Genomic DNA, 19,760 nt, shown 5'->3' with positions numbered 1-19,760 from the left:
CCGGGCAGCCTTTCCAGCATTCCAGGACCCTCACAGGAAAGAAGTTTTTCCTTATGTTCAGGTGGAACTTCCTGTGCTCCAGCTGGTGCCCGGTGCCCCCTGTCCTGTCACTGGGCAGCACTGAAAAGAGTCCGGCTACCTCCTCTTGCCCCCTGGCCATTGGATATGGATCAGCACTGATGGGATCCCCAAGCCCAGGCAGGCAAATTCTCGTCACTCCTCCTGCCTTTGGTGTGGACACCTGTGTCTGACCCACAGAAAATTCAATCAGCTCTGAGGACTTGGATATCCAAACTGTAGAGCATTTAGCACCAGGAAACCTCTCCCTTTCTGGCACAGGTTTGCTAGTAGTTCCTTGCACTGCCTGCCTCTGCTTTGTGACCAGATGCAGAGCTGCACAGCGAGCCTGGATATTCCTCACATCTGCCCCACGCCCAAGCTGTCCCACTCCCTCCCCAGCACGTACTGACCAGCTTGTCTGCAATCTTGTCCATGATGTTGGCATTATACAATCTGCGGCGCTGGTCCTGCCACCAGCTCTTGATGTAGATGCAGGGCTTCTTCTCAAAATATGGCAAGTGGAAGTAGTTCCTGCAAGAGGCGGCAGAAGAGATGTTCTGTGGTGGCAACACACCCAGCCAGGAACAGCCGTTGTCCCACGCTTTTCCCAGAGAAGCAATGATGCCATTGGGATGCTTCCAGCCAGAAGATGTCAGCAGAGCCCCATGGCTGGACACCTCAGCTCCTCATTAACCCCAGGACATCTGGGTCAACACATGAGAGGCAGAGCCTAGAAGACAGTCTCAAAACACATCCTGCTTCTCACCTCCATTCCGCTTCACCTTGACAAGGAGATCACGAACAAGTCAGGGAACCCCAGGTAAACGTTGATCTGGAGCTCAAATAGCCTCAATTCAGGGTGGTTTGTTTCACCTCCCAAATGAATTAAGTTGGTCACTTAATTCTAATAACATCTACTGGTATAATGTGGTTAAAATCCACTTTAAAGGTATCTCATGAGATACCAAAGAGCTTTCTTTAGTCCTTTGTATTCAAATCCAGGCTGTGCTAAAGGCCAGACCAGACATCCCAAGACATCCCAATCAGTTTGAGGCTTTCGGATCCAGCTGCTTGGGGTGGGAAAGCATCTACCTGAATCACATTTGCCAGGATTTCATCTGTAATTTAGGGCAACTGCTACCTGCACAACACAAAGCAACTCATAAAATCTTGACTTAATTTATGGCTGGAGAAAGTGAAGCAGAGACAACAGAAGTGATTGAGAATCACAGAATTGTTTGATTGGAAAAGACCTTTGAGATCATTGAGTCCAACCGTACTTGTTCACTACCAAACCATGTCCCTGAGCACCTTGTCTACCCATTTTTTAAGTACCTCCAGGGGTGGTGACTCCACCACTGTCCTGGGCAGCCTTTGCCAGGTCCTCACGATTCTTTCTATGAAGGAATTGTTCCCAATACTCAATCTAATCCCCTCCTACAACAATTGTTCCCAATACTCAATCTAATCCCCCCCTAGGCTGTTTCCTCTCACCCTATCACTTGTTGCTTGGGAGAAGACAGCCATGAGTTTCAAGTGCATGTCTCATCACATGGATGAAGGATGTCCTTCGTAAGGTAGCCTGGGAAGTGAATTCAGCCCTAATTGATCTTCAAGAATCCCCAGGAGTGCTCAGGACTGCAGGGAATGAGTTATGGGATTTGGCTGTCAGGATCCAGCACACACACATGGTATCTGATCTGCCTTTACAGGGCACTGCTGCTCCCAGGTCTGTTTTGGACGAATGGCTTTGTGATGACACTGTCTTCACTCAAGAAGCATTTGGCCAACATCCTCAGACACATGGCATGAATGTTGGGGTTGTCCTGTGCAGGGACAGGAGCTGCTCTTGATGATCCTTGCGGGTCCCTTCCAACTTGGAATATTCCATGACTCTCTGATTCTAGGTGGGAGCTCAGACTCCCAGCACACATGAGAACCAGGCCATGTCTGAGTTGAGAGACACGTCTCTGCACAGGGGCACTTCAGTGGCCAGGCAGGCATGCTTACCTATCTGTGACCAGGGGCTTCATGGGTGGAGATGAAGAAACGGAGACTAGCTCTCCATCCTCATCGCCTTCATCCTCACTTGAGTTATGGAGTAGTTCAGATTCCTCCTCATCCCCATCCCCTCCCTCTTTCTTTCTCCGTCGGATGGGTTTGGTCATGCCATCAATCTGGTTCCCATAGTTACCTCAAGAAAAAAAGGTGAAATACAGTCATAGGGTTGTAAATCTAGTCAGGCTCAAACTCTTGGCTTTAATTCAGGCTCGGGAGAGGTTTTTTTTCTGCAAGAACCAAGGGCGACAGTGAAGTTCGACTCTGAAACCATGCCCAGGAACCATTAATTAGTCATGGGTGTCTGTCCTCTCCTTGTGTCCCCTCCTGAGCCAGTAGGAATCATATCCTCCCTTTGGTGGTCAGCTCAGGCGGCACAAAGCCAGGATGAGAGAGGGAGCAGCTCCACTGGCCACAGCACAGCATGGCCAAAACAGATGATCTGGGGACCAATGTGGCTTTTGTTGGTAAAGAAGCAATCACCTTCTCCCTAAACTGAGAGCCATGCATGCTCTAGCATGTGTTAGCATGGAAAACGGGGAACGAACCTTGATTTTAGCCTCATATCTCATATTCCCTGCCAAGCACGCTTCACAACCACCCTCCCCAAAACCCAGCCAACCTATTGTGACCTCGAAGTTGATGGGTTTGTCACCAATCTTCCTATCAATCATCGTAGCTTCCAAGAAGGCTCCAAAGAGAAAGAACTCCTCCATCTTCCCAGTGCAGTTCTGCAGGAGAAATCACAGGGATCAGGGTTGAGGTCAGCCAGAGGGACATCTAGGAAAGCAGACACCCTTGGGCAGAAGGGTGCATCACCTGGCACCCCTTAGAACCCTTACGGGCTCTGTGAAGGTGAGGTGCCACTACTTGGGCTTTTGAGGGCACCACAAGGGGTCTCTCCCTGCAGCCTGAGTCATCTCTAAGCTCACTGCAGAGAGTTTAATTAAAGATTTTAGCCTAACTTAAATGTGCTGAGATCAGTCACCCCGTGCACATGAAGGTCCGTGCAAGGGCCATTCAGGAATATGAGCCTGAGTTTATTCGCAAATTGAAATACTCAAACCACTCCAAATCATCTGCCTCAAACTCTTCCAGAACTCAAATGGCTTTATTTCCAGGTGGCTTCATTTCCCCTGGAAGTAAGGCCACTTCTGAAGGATAGCCTTCACGAAGAGGGTGCGCTGCCAATAGACTTCTCCATTCCTACTTCACATCTCTGGCTCATACGGATTCACATACGTGGGCATCTACAAGCAGGACAAGCCTGGATGTGTCTGTTTATGCAACACACAGGCAGCAACCTTGAGGGCTCTACACATCAGGACTAAAGTTGTGGGGCTCCTCTGGTCAGAAAACAGCCATTCAGTTCCTCTGACCAGTTCCACCCTGCCAGAACTGGTTGGGAAACAGATTACATTCTTAGCTTCTGTCTGAAATACATCTTCAGAAGAGGAGTGAGACAGCCAGCATTAGGAGATGGCTCTCTTTGTCCTTTTCTACCTCCCAACTGGAGAAGCAACTCCAAGTTTAGGATCTTCCCTCCCTCAAACATTCCCTCTGCTCAGCATTACTGAGAAGTGAGCATTTGAATGATCACAAATCTGAAATCCTTGCAATATCTGCTCTCATTGTGCTGGGGGATCCAGAACATTTAGGTTAATTCCAAATGAAAACCTTGGTTGGTGAGACCAAAGATAATCAACCAAGAGGTCTGAGAGCCAAGACTCCCCACTGGCAGCTGTAAGGTTAGGGGTGACTTACATCAGCAACTGATGTGGCCTGCTCGACTTGCACCTCGGTGGAGCTGTTGATCTCTGGGTTGCTGGTGTCCAAAATCTCTACAGCAAGACTCATCAAAAGCCTGGCCCGGAAGGAGACACCTTCACCCAGACCCTCGTTCAGCTCTTGGTGCTCATCCATCAGGGTGTAGTTCCGAGTGGAGCCATACATATTCACCCATGCAGGGCCAAAGGTGGGTAGGAAGCCTGCAGTAGATCAGAGATGCACATACGGAAGGGGATGTGCAAGGAGGAGGGCATGTCTTTGCTTCAGGGCATGAGCTCACTCATGGATTGGCACTGGTGTTGCAGGCTTGAAGGGGCATGTGTGAGTGCATGGAAATACGTGATTGCAACCATACACAGAGACAGTTTTGGAGTGAAGGTGGTGATGGGGATGTGTGGTCCACTAGCTCGAAAACAGAGGCGAGTCTCCTAGTGGCGAGTCACCCAGTAAGAAGACCACATTAATCCCCTTTCTAGGGCCAGCTTTGGTTTCACGTTGCTCCTGCCTGTGGAGGCTGGTGTGTTCACATGTGTGTGAACAGGGGAACTTGGCAGATATTCATCCACTCGTGGCAATGAATTTTTTGTTCCTAAGCATCTTTACTTCCAATTGGCAGGTTGGGAGCTTGTGATGGGGCTTAGTTTTCAAGGAACACATGTCCAGTGACCTCAGAATCAAAGTCTTTAGATCAAGCAGCTTCCTCCAGGGATAGGGAAGAAGCCTAGGCTACTTTGCTAGCTCTTTATCAAAGGGATATTTCTCTACTGTGAAGAGGGCAACTCAGTTTGCACCCTGTCTCAGCTTTACCTTTGTCTCCTTCATTAGAGATCTTCCGCAAATCAATGAAATGGGTACCAATGGCCACATCGTTGACTTTGTCTGAGTCTCGGATCTGGATCTTTATACGCTTGCACAATGGGGGGAACATTTCTGTGAAGACTATTTGCTCATTCCAGAGAGGTTCATAGCTGCTTTTCTGTATGGATGTCTTCCCCTGCCAAGTAGGAGAAGACAGATGTTTGACAAGGATTCAAGGTCCCAAGCCTCCCCTCACTGCCTGAACTGCTCCCTTGTTAATGATGACTGAAACACGCATCCTGCCTTGCAACTCTCCCAAGTAACAAGATCCTTTCTTCAACTGCAGAGTGTTACAAACAGGGTGTTACAGTCTGCACAAGAGAGGAGACAGATGGCAAAACAAGGTGGCTTTGCCATGCATTTCAGTATCTGCATGCCAGGACAACTGAAACCACCTCTGACCACCTATGCAATCACAGAATCATGGAATCATTAAGGTTGGAAAAGGACCTCTAAGCTCATTCAGTTCAACCATCAGCCCAAGCCCACCATGCCTACTAAATCATGTCCCGAAGTGCCACATCTACATGGTTTTTAACCGTTCCAGGGATTGGAACTCCACCACTGCCTTGGGCAGCCTCTGCCAAGGCTTCACCATTCTTTTGGGAAAGAAATTGTTCACAATATCCACTCTAAACCTCCTCTGGCACAACCTGAAGTCATTTTCTCTCATGCCACTCCTTGTTAACGTGGGAGAAAAGACCAACATCCACCTCACTACATCCTCCTTTCAGGTGGCTGTAGAGAGCAATGAGGTCTCCCCTCAGCCTCCTCTTTTACAGACTAAACAATCCCAATTCCCCCAGTCACTCCTCATAAGACTTGTTTTTCAGACCCTTCCCAAGCTTCATTGCCCTCCCAATGGCTGTTCCTGCTCATGTTACCTCCCAGGGTCACCCTGGTACCACACACATTTTGCTCACCTTCTGCCCTGCAAAAGCCACCTGCACGTAGGGGTCTACCAAGTCCTTGTTCTCCCCAATGAGAGCCTTCTTCACATTGGCCATGATGCTGGTGTTCATACGGGGCAGCCCCTCTGCTCGGTAGATCTTGATGTAGAAACGAGCCCACTGCCTCTCCGGAGGGACCCCATCCGGAAGGAGAAGGTTCCTGCAGCATCAGCAGAAAGGGTTGGAACATTAGGGCTGGCAGGTTTGTCAAGAGAACCTTACCAAAAGAGAGAATCTGCCTCGGTTTCTGAGCACAGGCTCTGTGGAGGTGGAAAGACAACCATTTCTGCAGCCATACATTGTACTGCTGCCCTGTTTCTGCTCTTCGTCCTCTTTTGGGGTGGGGAGTGGTGGTTTCATAAGCAAAATCACAGAGGAGCCCTCTGAGGCAGGGACAAAGTTCATGCTACTAAAGGGATCACATTATTATTGTTAGTGGAGTCCAGGGGACAGCTAAACTCAGGGTAACTTGGACATCTAAACCAAGCCAGATGAACAGGATGTTAGAAGGGCCTTTTTGCTTTATCAGGATACAAGAGAAGCTCCACCAAATTGGTTTTCTTGGCATCTTTGGCTTTCCTTTTCTGGGGGAAGAAATGAGAGACATGGGGAATGATGTGAACAAAACAATTTCTAGATGAATAGCTGGAGTTGTCCATGAAAAACTGGGATAATATCATCACTACATCATGGAATGATAACCTGAAAGAGTTCAGGTGGGTCCACGAGGTCAAGAGAGCTGCACTGGTATTTTGCTACTGGTCTGGGTTTCAGAGTACATGGTGAGAGGCTGAGAGGTAGATTGGAGAGGGGCAGATTTAGACTAGACGTAAGGAGGAATTTCTTCACTATGAGAGTGATGAGGCCCTGGAACAGTTGCCCAGAGAAGTTGCAGCTGTCCCATCCCTGGAGGTGTTCAAGGCCAGTTTGGATGGGGCCTTGGGCAGCCTGATCTAGTAGGAGGTGTCCCTGCCCAGGGCAGGGGGTGGAACTGGATGGGCCTTAAGGTCCCTTCCAACCCAAACTCTTCTATGATTCTATCATTCTATGATTTGAAAGCTTGTGGTTGCACTTGGAGTTATCTAATCAGCCTGGAATGTTTGTGGGCTGGAACTAAGTTTTAAACTCTCCTGATTTTTCTTCTACTGCTTTTAAGACACTCTAGGGAGTCAAAGAGCCTCGCCCACCCAAGCAGCCCATGAAACCTCATCCAGACATCCCTGCTCTGCCCTGGCAGCGAGTGATGAGACCCCACCCCATCCAAGGGCCAACGGGACCATTAGGTAAACAGTAGGGACATCAGGTTGGTTGACATCAGGCAGGTAATGGTAGAGAGAGCTCCATAACCACCAGATGGTCTGACCTCATAGAGATGACTGGTTTGTAACTGATTTGGCTTAGATTTGGAACAGCAATCTGCCACGTGTTCTCTCTGAAAAGCAACTTATTGGTCCCTGTGGTTTCATTACACAAGGCAGGCAAGAACACCAGAAGACCTGTCAGCCTTGTAGCTGATGTAGTAGAAATGTTCTGCTTGTTCTACAACTCAAGGCAAAGAGACACGAAAGGCACTCCTGAGCATGTCTGCGGGAAGCTGGCTCTGCAGATCCTTACCCTTCAATATCATCCTCGTCCGTCTCATTAGCTTTGTGTGGAGTCTTGATGTTGTCCCCTTTCCCTACCACAGCGATGTCACACTTCAGGTAACCTTTCAGCCCAGCGGTGAGGTCCTCGGGGTCAGAAAGGATGGCCCATTTGTGGTAGAACTGGTGTTCTGGAAGCCAGAGGACAAGACAGTCATTTATCAGACTGAGACAGAGCAACTGTCACGAGGACTGGAAATGTGAGAGACATCTTCAGGTGTGAGGAACTCAGACTGAAACTCCTGAAAAATTCATTTGGGAGACATATTTCACATTGGAGGCAGAGAAGCTATGGGAGAAGGGTGCAGTCTCCATCACTGCAGGTCTTTAAGGTCTCAGGTGCCTTTTGGATGGTGTTAGAAAGACTTCAACCTTATGCAGAGCAGGGACCCAGGCTATATGCTCCTTTAAGGCCTCCCTCATCATTTGCTGACCACCTCTGAAGTGCAGACTCTGGAATCTTCATTTACATCTTAGCTCTTATTTATAGAGGCAGAGGGCTGCAACAAGCGCGACACGGGAGCAAGGAAAAAGCTTCTGGAGGGGATGTTCATATGTTGAGCTCTCGCATACTGCAAGCGCCGAGCCCTCAAAGGGGCATTGCTGTTCTGCTTATCATCAGTGAGCAGCACCACAGCAACTCAAATCAACCTCCCTTTTCCAGGCATCTTCCTTTCTTGGTTTAAATGCCAGCCACAGGGAGCAAGATCCAGCCCATGGACTTCAGCTACTTGGAAGGTGGACACCTTGCCTCAGCAGGCTGTGAATACAGCCCAGTACACCCAGACGGCATCTGGCAGAATACCTTATCTCAGGGTGGGACATTACAACCTTCCCTGGAGGTACAGCACTCTTTCCTGAATGCAGAGGGAACCTGACGTCTAAGATGCCAACATTAAGTTAGATAAGCATCATCCAAGGGAACCAGCACTTGCCCAGCTACCTTGCAAGGACATTTATTCCATAGAGTAAGTAGGCATAGAGGATAAGTTCCCAACAGTATTTACATACCAGGTTGGGTATAAACAGTTCCAACATCCATCTTGAAGGAGCCTACCAAAGTCCCACTGCGCAAGAGGTTTTTTGAGTGGATCACCTGGAAATCAAGAGGGGAAAAGAAGTCAGATTTTTTCCATGCCCAGGAAGCCACAAGCCTTTTTTCAGAGGTGTCAGATGGGAAAGGAGTTGATGCATTTCCCCTGGTTGATGCTAAGACACTAAAAGGGACAGTGGAGTTGGCAGCTCTTGCAAGCAAGTTAATACTTGGATTGAATAATATTAATTAAAAAAAAATCTTCGAAATAAGATGCAGTTTTCCAGCCACTATAGCAACAAATACTGGGATATTCACCCAATGGGAGGGTCTTCAGGCTGCTCAAAATCTATGGTCTGACTTCCTTTGTGGAAGAAATTGTACAGCTGGTTGGTGCATGAGATAGATAAGGATACGCCTAATTAGCATGCTTTGGTCACTGAATGTGCAGATCTTACTCATTCCCTTCCTCTGCATTGTGGTGAGGGCTGCAGCTTCTGCTCTGCTCTCAGCATCTGCAGTGCTCAGTTTCCACAAGAGCTCTGCCAGTCTCGCATCCCAGGAGACCCTCTGGCAAGCTCAGAAAGGTCTTCCTTCTCACCAAGCCTAAACTCATCCCAGGAGAGGTTTAGTTCTGCCCAGTTCTGAAATACCAGAGTTCATCCATGGAGGGAGATAGTGACTGCAGGAGTGGAGTTGTGTGGACCCAGCAATGAAGGTCAGCAACAGAAAGAGGGACTGGGGGTCTGCAGAAGAGGTGGGGCTCGTAGGACTGAACACCTCAGCTCCTGTTGTAGGTCTCACATCAAGAACTTTAAATCCATCCCCAGTGCAGACACAAAACAGACCGGTTTCTTCCAAAGCCCCTCAAAAAGGACAACACAACCATGCTCACTTACAGACAGTTTGATGATCTTGTCGAACATGACATCTGGGGAGACGTGGAAATCGAAGACGAAGTACTGAAAGGAAAAGAGCAGTTGTGAAGGCAGGATGGCTGGGGTGGGCTCCTTTTGAAAGACAGTATTATGGTGGATGCTCCAGCTGGAGAAGCTGTGACTGCCTGGAGAAGTATTGTGCGGCTCACATCACAGCAGGGATGCATCCATGTGAGCCCCAACACTTACAGCCTCTGCAGTCTGGGGAGCTAGAAGGAAGCACAAACTTCTCGGAAAAACTGAGATCAAGTGAGAGCTGTTTTATAATTCTGAAAAATACCAGAGGGCAGAGGCTTCATTTCTCCTTCTGCATAGTTTGAGATCTCATCTTATTCCAACAAGAGGGGACAGAAGAGAAAAAAAGATAAAAACCCAAATGACAAGAAATTACATTTAATTCTAATTTTGAAAAATACCAGAGGGCAAAGATCTCATCTTATTCCAACAAGAGAGGACAGAAGGAAAAAAAAAAGGTAAAAACCCAAATGACAAGAAATTACATTTAATTGACTGACAGCAATGTAGACACCAAGGAGTAGGTAGCTGTGAGCATCACCAGAGGACAGACTCACCTCATTGTAGTAAGGGCAATTGGTCGATTCCTTCATGGACGTGTATTTCTTTTCCTCTCCAACCTCCACGCAGACCACAGGGTCCATGTTGAGCCCAACCAGCTGCCGGGCCTCGATGATGGTGATGCTGACCTGGGGAGAGGGATTTGTGCACCTTCACCTCCTGAGAGCAGCATCAGATCACAGCATCACAGAATTGTTTAGGTTGGAAAAGACCTTTAAGATCATTGAGTCCAACCATAAACCTCACACTGCCGACCCCATTACTGAACCATGATCCCCTCGTGCCACTGCCACAAATCTTTTAAATCCCTTCAGGGATAGGGACTCCATCATTACCCTGGGCAGCTTCTGCCAGGGCTTGTCAGCCCCCTTCTGTGAAGGAATTGTTCCAGAGAAGACATGGCTGCCCCATCCCTGGAGGTGTTCAAGGCCAGGCTGGATGGAACTTTGAGCAACTTGATCGAGTAGAAGGTGTCGCTGCCTATGGCAAGGGGTTGGAACTGGATGGTCTTTGAGGTCCCTTCCCATCCAAACTGGTTTGTGATTCTACAACCCACAACAGCTCCTGGAGGCGATTTTGCTGGGCACTGTCCTCCACTAACACATTGTTCCACTGTCTCACCTCCTCTGCTGTCAAAAACCAAGGCAGTGCCTTGAGGTTCCCCGGGGATCAGATCTGGAAGATTTGAGTCCTTTGCTCTTAATTGTCCACAAAAGCCAGTTGTCAAACAGCGGACACTCAGAGGTCAGCCAGGCGTGCACCTTGTCCATGAACCAGCCTAGCACTGCAAAGCCTGTGAGGCTCTGGAAATGAGCCATTCCACATGAACACAGATCTTGTGATCCTGTCTGCAGTGGCCAAATAATTGGACCTCGTGATCCTTCTGTCTCTCAGTTGTAATTTGCACCTTCCCCTCCTCTTTATGTTCCCCGTTGCTGAACCAGGCACACTCTTTCCCTGTAAGCCTCACAGTCTGGTCTGCAGTGGATGCTGTAAATGTTCTGCCATGAATCTCTAACGAAAATCATTATTTGCTTTGTTCTGAGATACCCCCAGGAATGCGTTGCTGTGCTAAGAAGCGAGGACTTAAAGCTAAATTGCTGCTGAATCAGTGTGATTTGGCCAAAATGAGAGAGGAGCCAATTTATGAATCGTGCTGGGACCACTAGTAAAAAAAAATGGAGCAACATGGATCATCTGAGGCTTGCAGAGCTAAATGCCTGGTTCTCACTCCGGATGAAGTGGAAAGAATAAAGCATTGGTGAACAGGACAATTAGAGAGCTGGGCAATCACCAACTGCATGAAGTTTAGCAAGGGCAAGTGCTAGATTTTGCACCTGGGACACGGCAACCCTGAACAGGCAGACAGACTGGGGAGCAAGAGGCTGGAGAGCAGCCCTGCAGAGAGGGATCTGGGGGTCCTGGTTGAAGGCAAGTTGATCATGAGCAAATAGGGGAGACCTCAACATGGTCTACAGGTTCCTCACAAGAGGAGGAGGAGGAGCAGGCACTGATCTCTTCTCTCTGGGCACCAGTGACAGGACCCGAGGGAATGGCAGGAAGACATGCCAGGGGAGGGTTAGATTGGACATTAGGAAAAGGTTCTTCCCCCAGAGGGTGGTGGAGCACTGGAACAGCTCCCCAGGGAAGCAGTCACAGCCCCAGGCCTAACAATATTCCAGAAGCGTTTGTCCAACGCCCTCACTCACATACTGTGACTGTTCCGGTCATCCTACGAGACAAGAGTTGGACTCAATGATCCTTGTGGGTCCCTTCCAACTCAAGGCATTCTATGATTCTATGAACAGCAGCCATGTACCAGCCTATCCAAGGAAACCCTTCGAGCAGCCTATTGCAGGCCAGGGCTAAAGAGCATACTGAAAGCTCTTGGGAAGTAAGAGAAATATGTTGGAGACAGCCTGTTTAAATCACAGATTAATTTGGGCCTTCTGGGCTTCAAATGATGGAGAGCAAACCCAGTTAATTACTTATCTCGAGCTTATTGCTCAACCATTTAAATGCCAGCTCTTGGGAAGTCACACTTTGTGACTGCAGTGCGTTGAAACTCATGAACTTGTTCCCTGTAGAACAGCTTCCTCTGCCCCCAGTTGTGATCCCTGTGAGCTGACGTTGGGGGCACAACATTGTCACCTACCTGGTAATCCATTGGCCTCCCAGCACTCGGCTCCATTTTGATGTCAGGCTTGGACCTTTGAAGCAGCAGAAGAAACGCTCAGTTAAACCACAAATGGACAGAGCACTTGCAGGGTCACCCCTTGAAGTCCCTGCCCTATTTGAACCTGAGAAATACAAACCCTGGGGACTGTGAAACACCACAGATCATGGCTGCTCTTTGTAGCAGGTCAGGTATTTCCAAACAGGCTGCGCGGGGCAATGTGATTTCCAACATTCCCCATCTCAGGTTACATATGGTTGTGGGATGTCCATCAGCTCTTGCCTTGCACAAGCTCCTATCTGGTCCTCACCTCTTATTTGAGACATTGGTGGTGACAGCTGTGACAGAGGCCAAGGAGATGGTGTCTGGCTCCAGTCCACCTGCCTGTCTCAGAGCTTTTCGGTCCAGGTCTTCTGCCTCCAAAACAGCAGGTTCATCTGCATAAAGGAGACAAAAGAATGTCTATTGTTGTTTCCACTCAGTGAATAATTAAAGGCAAAGAGAAAGGTAACCAATATGTCCCAACAACCTCGTCAGATAATACAAAGAACAATGGTCACCAGGTCAGGTCACAGACAACCTGGTCTAAAAAGGAATTAAAAAAGAGGTATTGTCTCCCAGGACACATTATTCCGCCTGGGCAACATGCCTTTATGTGGCTTTGTGAAGACTAAAATGACAAAGCCCCCAGACTTCAAGGGTTGAAAGAGCACTCGAGCAAGTGTTGAAGCTCTACCTACCAGAAGAGCAGTTGCAAAGACAACCAACTGTCTAGCTTTGGGGTAGAGAGGTCAGAATAACCAGGAGAAAGGGCTCATTTCCTAAGAAGAAGAATTGTTACAGGGAGGGTCAAGACCCCAGTTCCCACCAGCAGAAAGAGACACAACACTCAGATAGTTCTGTGACTCCATGGAGTCTCTTGACTGTGCTTTCCTGGGATATGGAGGATGACCAAAAAGCAGCACTGGAGCAGGGAACAACCTGTTCCCAGGAAAAATGTACCTTGTCTCCGATGGTCATCCTTCGATGGACGTGCCTTGCCAAGCTTCATGGCTGAAAAAACTCCTTTCCCAGCTCTGGAAGAAGAGAGGGAGAAAAAAACAATGACCATTTCTAGTATTTTTAGTGCTATTTTCTGAGACTTGGGGGTGGAACAGCAGCCTTTCACAGCTCAAAAGCAAGAGAAGAAATATCAGCTGAAAGACTAAGCAGGGGCTGCTGCAAACATGCCACAGGGCAGAGTCAAGATCACAGTGAAATATATTGTCTTTGAGCCTTGGGTCTCATTATTTTTCTCAGGGAATGCCTCAGTTTGGGATAAATTACAAGGCTGCAGCACAGAGTTAGGAGCCAATGAACTCTTTCCCCTGACCCACGCCTCTCGTCTCTGCTGCTGGCCTCACTGCACACCAACTGCTCATCTCTCCTGCCCTGCTTGCACAACTGCTCCCCAGTAACCTAAAAACATTAACTAAAACATCCATCCACTTCCCTCACCATCTGGTTGTGAAAAAATCATAGACTCATGGAACGGTTTGGGTTGCAAGGAACCTTAAAGCCCATCCAGTTCCAACCCCCTGCCATGAGCAGGGACACCTCCCACTGGAGCATGGTGCTCAAAGCCCCATCCAGCCTGGCTTTCCCATAGCCGCTTCCAGTTTTGGGAAACTGGTCTATAAGGTCTCCCTGCAGCCTTCTCTTCTCCAGGCTGAACAACCTCAACTCTCTCAGCCTGATAACCGCTTTGGCCAGAGCAACAAGAAAGTTGTGCAGCTTCTAAAGCTTTCCAGCAGTCCATCTCAGCAATGTGATTTTTCCCCTTACAGCATGAGAAACACCAGCACTGGGTCAGTCCGAGCTCCATGTCTCAAATCCAGCTGGGGTCAAATTCACCCAGGGCAGTTTGAGCTGGATTGGCTGATGAAATAATGGGTTGGAAATGGCTAGCTGGCTGATTTCTGCAAAACACCCATCGTTTCATGTATAACTCCTAGCTCCATATGCTTTGGTGGGGCTAGGATTGTTGTTCCTGCTCAGCAGGTAGCCCATGCAACCTCAAGGGCATTGACAGCCTGGACTCCTACACTACTTGGTGTCTTCTACATATGCGTACAGCAAATATATACAAATACAGCCTGTATGTATGGGTATAAATATATATTATACAGCACGTGATGGGGTTCCTGCACCGGATTGCTCTCAAATGCAGAGCTAGAAAACAGGCAGAGATTGTCAGAGACAATAAAAGCCTTGCAGATATTTTCAGGACACAGTTCCCTGTTCTTTGGAGGAAAATACATGCTGACTTGGCAAAGGGGTGGGAGGTTCTGAGTTACCCTGGGTCCCTCAGTCCAAGAAACACATTGAGGGGCTGGAGCATGTCTGGAGAAGGAAAATGGGGCTGGAAAAGGTCTGAGCCCAGGGGTTCTGGGAGCAGCTTAGGGACATGGGGCTGTTTAGCCTGGAGAAGAGGAGGCTGACGGCAGACCTCATCACTCTCTACAGTTCTAGGAAAGGAGTTTGGAGTCATGCGGGTGCTGGTCTCTTCTCCCAAGTGACAGGATGAGAGAAAATGGCCTTAAGTTGCACCAGGAGAGAACTAGAGTGGATATTGGGAAAGATTCCTTCAGAGAAAGGGTTGTCCAGCCCTGGCAGAGGCTGTGCAGAATGGTGGTGGAGTCCCCATCCCTGGAGGTGCTCAAAAGCCATGTAGACATGGTGTCAGCACAGTGGGGTTGGGCTGACAGTTGGACTGGATGAGTTTGGAGGGCTTTTCCAACCTTAATGATTCCATGATTCCATGTAAGTTTGGGAGTCTGGCTGTAATGTGGATTTTAGCATGAGGATTGAGCTGAAAACCTGAGTAGGAGAAAGCCTCCATGGTGTCTGTAAAGCTGAAACCAGCAAGAAGCACAAGTCAGACCGTGCGATAACCCTGTTTTAATGTTAAAGAGCAAAAAGCTGGAGAGACTTGGCGTCAATGGCCTGTGACCATCCCAAAAGCAGAAGGTGGTAAAGCCAAAGGGGATTTTTTTAAATTGGAAAATTCCCTTTCACTGGAAGGGTTGCTCTTTGCAGAAATCTTGTGGGTTTGATGGACACGTCCTTGGGCCAACTTGGATATAAGGGGGAACCTCACCTCCAGCCTGGACCCCGCCACCCAAGCTAAACCTCTCCCCCAAGCTGGATGCCAGGTCAGGGGAGCCAAGGCTCAGCACCAGGCCTGGATGCAGCAGGATTGGGATGTGCTGCCCATGAGCCAGACAACAGCATTGAAATAGTGGGATCTTCCACTGTCAGCTTTGATTGCATCTGCCTGGGGCGAAAGGATGAAGTTGCACCTTTTTTACCTGCAACACAAAGAATACCTGGCACTGCAGCCAGCCTGATGCATTCATAGTCTTAAAAAACAACTGGAAGCTTGCAGGCTGCTGACAGAGCCAGAGCATACAAGAAGAAAATTAAGGAGAATAGGAGGATAACTTATTCGCCAAGGGAGGAGGAATTCAGTTGAGGCAGAAGGCCAGCATCAGATACAGGAACTACTTATAGCTGAGGTTTACTTGGGACTAAAGCAATGCTCAGGCCTTAGGACAGGCTCTGGTAGCTGTGATTAATTCATCAGGTCCTCAGCAAAAGGGCATCTTCTCAATAATTTCTAGAAGGGAGGAAAGATGAGGGCTAGGTTTACTTATCTGTAAGCCTGCCAGGGAACATCTGCCTTGAGGTGCTTCAGGGAAAACAATGCTTCCAAGCTCCTTGCAAACTCATTTTTATTATGAGAAATGCTGTCATAACAGCTCAGACTGTGAGACTTTGCTCTGAGACCACTCTCCTCCACTGAGCTTCCTCCCAGCAGCTGCAGGAAACTCAGAAGAGACATGGCCCTTCCATAAGACGAAGCACCTCCAGGGCTGGTGACATCACACTCCCCTCTTTCCAATTAATTTCTTAAAAATGGAGGGGAAAAAACAATCCCAGCAGCCTCAGAGCTGGCAATCTGCTCACAGATGGTTCATAGAATCACAGAATCATGGAACGGTTTGGGTAGGAAGGGACCTCAAAGCCCATCCAGTTCCAACTCCTTCCCATGGGCAGGGACACCCCCCACTGGATCAGTTTGCTCCAAGCCCCATCCAACCTGGCCTTCAACACCTCCAGGGATGGGGCAGCCACCACTTCTCTGGGCAACCTGGGCCAGGGCCTCCCCACCCTCACAGGAAACATTTCTTCCTAAGGTCTCATCTCAATATCCCCTCTTTTAGCTGAAAACCATTCCCTCTCATCCTATCCCTGCACTCGCTGATCAAGAGCCCCTCCCCAGCTTTCCTGGAGTCCCTTTCAGTACTGGGAGTCTGCTCTAAGGTTCCTTGAGTAACAAAAAGCAGAAGAGCAACTGGTGATGGACCCAGGAGGACTCTGCAGGTAAGATCCCAGCAGGGCTGGTCCTCTACCAGGAGGCAGAATAACACGGTCCTCGCATGGGCACTGAGGATGTGTTAGGTCCTGTTTAGCACAGCACTTGATGCCTCTATCAGTAAAATGATAAAGCTGGTTTGGGGCTGTGTGGAACAAGACTGGGATTAAGTACCTGCTGTGAGAAGCATGCACTGAGACCCATCCCAGCAGCACCAGCCCAACCCAGCTCCTTCCACAGGGATGCCTGTGGGAGCTGGTGTCACCTCCCCTCCTCTCCTGGACCAATGACCCCTCGCTGCCAGCTGAGCCTCAGTAAATGTGCTGGGGACACTGGCTGCAGGAGCCTCTCCTGTGTCCCCAAAGGTAGTTTTATTGCAGAAGAGGTCCCAGAAACGGGAAACAGCCTGACAGCCTCTAGAATACCTGTTAGACAAACCTCAGCTGTAGCTTGTACAGAGAGCAGAGTCCAGAGGGCACAAGGTCTCTCAGCTGTCACAAAACCATGCCCACACCCTGGCCACATCTCCCTGCTGCTACTCTCCCTACAACACCTGGCACTGCCTTCTCCCTTCCCCAACACCCTTACTGGTATCACTGCAGTGGACTGGAGTCCCAGGTAGGCAAATATCTAGGAAACAATGCAGTCTGGAGGTCACAAAGGGGAAAAAAAGGTGGATTTCGGTGGATTCTGGCAGCATACTTGGTGCATACTGAGGATAAAGGAAGAAGCAAGTGAAGTACGAGTAGGAGACATTTGAGATGCTTTGAAGGCAGATGCCCAGTGGCTCAATCTTGTCCCCCAGCCCCTTCCTAAGCTCCATCTGTCAGCTTTTCCAAGCCAGATGAGCACTGACACATCCCACACACCTCACCCTTCCCATCCCCTGGGTATACTACCTTCACCTGCTGTCCGTCCAGGACTTGGCTTGCCAAAGGAAGAGATGCTGGAAGAGCTCAGCCGAGACCAGCGGCCAGTGGCACATCTAGGGTGGAGAGGCCATCCTGGTGCCAAAGGCAGAGCTGTGCCCACGTCCAGGTCAGGACCAAACAGGGATGGGGATCCCAGCCAAGCCTCCTGTCCAGGCACAGCAGGGTCTTTGCAGCATTAAACAAATGCCGTGCCAACCCCTTCGCAGCTCCTGCCAGGCATCCAACGGCACGGATGGGAAGCCGGTGCTGGTAGAGAGCTGACACCGTCCCCACATGAATATTACATGAGGACCCATGAACCTGAGATGCTGACACAGGCCGTGCAGCAGCACCGAGAGCCCCCCCTTTGCCAAAGCCTGGGTTTAGCCTGGTTTCCTAAAAATATGTGGTGCCAGAGAGGATGCGGCTGCTTGCTCACTCCCCTCCAAAACACTGCATGCTGCTGGCCCATTGCAACATAGTTTGACAGTAGGGTCAAGACTTGAGTCCTCCATTTTAGAGGTGGAGGAGTGAACACCTTGCCTCTGTCCCCAAATAGGGAAAAGCCTCCAAGCAAGCTTAAACCCATGTTAGATACCAGAGCATCCCCCTAGCCTCCCACAGCATGCTCCTCCCAGATTTTCTGGTGACTAATATAGAACTGAGTAGAGTGAAGCATTTATTTTTTTGCTCTCAGAAACACTTACAGAATCAAAAAGTGGTTTGGGTTGGAAGAGACCTCAAAGCATATCTAGTTCCACCCCTGCTACAGGCAGGGACACCTCCCACTGAATCAGGTTGCTCAAAGCCCCATCCAACCTGGCCTTGAACACCTCCAGGGATGGGGCAGCCACCACTTCTCTGGGAAACCTGAGCCAGGGCCTCCCCACCCTCACAGCAAAATCTTTCTTCTTGATATCTCATCTCAATCTCCCCTCTTGCAGCAGAAAACCATTCCTCCTCATCCTACCCCTGCACTCCCTGATCAAGAGCCCCTTCCCAGTTTCCTGGAGCCCCTTTCAGTACTGGAGGCTGCTCTAAGGTCTCCCAGCAACCTTCCCTTCTCCAGGTTGGACAACTCCAACTCTCTGAGTCTGTCCTTGTACATAAGGTGCTCCAGCCCTCAGATCATCTTCATGGCCTCCTCTGGACTTGATCCAACAGATCCACATCCATCCTGTGCTCTGGAGTCTACTTGGCTTTGCCCTTTAGGGTCTCACCCATGTGACTCTCCAGGAGGGGCACATGGAGGGACAGACAGATTTTGAGACCCAGGCAGGGAGGTGGAAGCAGGCCCTTTCCTGGCCAGCTTCTAGTTAAAGATAAGGTTGCAGGTTACTGGTTAATTATTTATGGCTGAAAAAGACATTTTAATCATTGCTTTTTACTGGAGAGTTGGGAGCAGGGAACAGGGTTTCCATGGCTCATTTCTCTGCAGGAATTATGCAAGACTCCCAACTCTCCCACCTGTACCCAGGACAGACCCCACAGGGTCATCCCACGCACACCTCAAGCCCAGGGAAGGCCCCAGCCCTCAAATCCAGTTTGCCTCCCTGTTTTCCTGCACAGCCAGACTGGAGAGAGGAGCCGGCAAGGACCAGGCTGCTCAATGCAGAGATCTCTTCCTGTCTTTTCTTGAGGTGGTGCTCTCCTTGCTGGCTGCTTGAAGACATTTCTCTCCTTTCTCCACTTCACCTCTGCCCCCTCACTTTATCCCACTAATTACAAAGGTCCAGCAGTAAGAAATTGCCATAAGTTGGTCCTTAAGCTGCAGTGCAATAAATACAAGCCAGAAGATACCTCACTGATTGGGAAGTGCATCCCCAGGACAGCAGGAGACTCGAGCTTTAATTTCAGCTAAGCCAGAGAGCTGGAGGACACTGCTGTTGGGAGAAAGCTCAGACACTGCCTGGTCTGGCATCAATACAAGCAGCTGGGAAGGAAAGGAAGGCAGGAGCTGAAGAAACTTGTCTATGAGGATGACATGGCAGCCGGACCTGTGGGCACAGGCCTCCTGCCCTGAGCCCTGGCCAGGCTGTCCATGCCCAAGCTGGGAAACTCTCCCTCCAGCCAGGACTCATCCAAACCTGACAGGAGCCAGGGTTCTCTCAAGACCTCACAGTTCCCTTTCAGTGCTGCCAGGGACTGCTCCAAGCCTTTTACATTTGCTATAGATAAATATTCCCTGCATACTCCAAGGCCCCAGGCCACACATCCAAGAGACCCAAGCTTCTCCAGGCCTGACAGACTCAGCTTTAGAGAAAGGGAGAGCACACCAGGAATCAGATCAGCCACAATACAAGCTAGGAAAGCTGGAAACAGGAAGGAGGAGAAGGAGCAGGGAAAGCAAAC

At 49.4% G+C, this 19,760-nt stretch overlaps 1 protein-coding gene across 13 annotated transcripts in view; it reads right to left on the bottom strand.

Annotated features, from left to right (window-relative positions):
- The window catches only part of OTOF (otoferlin), a 97,221-nt gene that overhangs the window by 30,317 nt on the left and 47,144 nt on the right, over positions 1 to 19,760 (bottom strand). For 12 of the 13 annotated variants that reach the window (XM_054063308.1, XM_054063309.1, XM_054063310.1 and 9 more), the window contains 13 exons: positions 13,083 to 13,156; positions 12,391 to 12,517; positions 12,060 to 12,114; positions 9,901 to 10,032; positions 9,290 to 9,352; positions 8,369 to 8,453; positions 7,329 to 7,488; positions 5,688 to 5,874; positions 4,714 to 4,900; positions 3,883 to 4,106; positions 2,741 to 2,849; positions 2,071 to 2,254; positions 471 to 591 (listed from right to left, as the gene is read on the bottom strand). In XM_054063308.1, the coding sequence (XP_053919283.1) occupies positions 471 to 591; positions 2,071 to 2,254; positions 2,741 to 2,849; positions 3,883 to 4,106; positions 4,714 to 4,900; positions 5,688 to 5,874; positions 7,329 to 7,488; positions 8,369 to 8,453; positions 9,290 to 9,352; positions 9,901 to 10,032; positions 12,060 to 12,114; positions 12,391 to 12,517; positions 13,083 to 13,156 (1,708 nt within the window). Of the gene's footprint in view, positions 1 to 470; positions 592 to 2,070; positions 2,255 to 2,740; positions 2,850 to 3,882; positions 4,107 to 4,713; positions 4,901 to 5,687; positions 5,875 to 7,328; positions 7,489 to 8,368; positions 8,454 to 9,289; positions 9,353 to 9,900; positions 10,033 to 12,059; positions 12,115 to 12,390; positions 12,518 to 13,082; positions 13,157 to 17,396; positions 17,595 to 19,760 lie in introns of those variants that run through there. The other variant, XM_054063318.1, reaches the window with a different exon arrangement.

The sequence above is a fragment of the Cuculus canorus genome, chromosome 3 (assembly GCF_017976375.1).
Source record: "Cuculus canorus isolate bCucCan1 chromosome 3, bCucCan1.pri, whole genome shotgun sequence".
Classification (NCBI taxonomy): Eukaryota; Metazoa; Chordata; class Aves; order Cuculiformes; family Cuculidae; genus Cuculus; species Cuculus canorus.
This window is presented reverse-complemented; position numbering and strand designations above follow the sequence as displayed.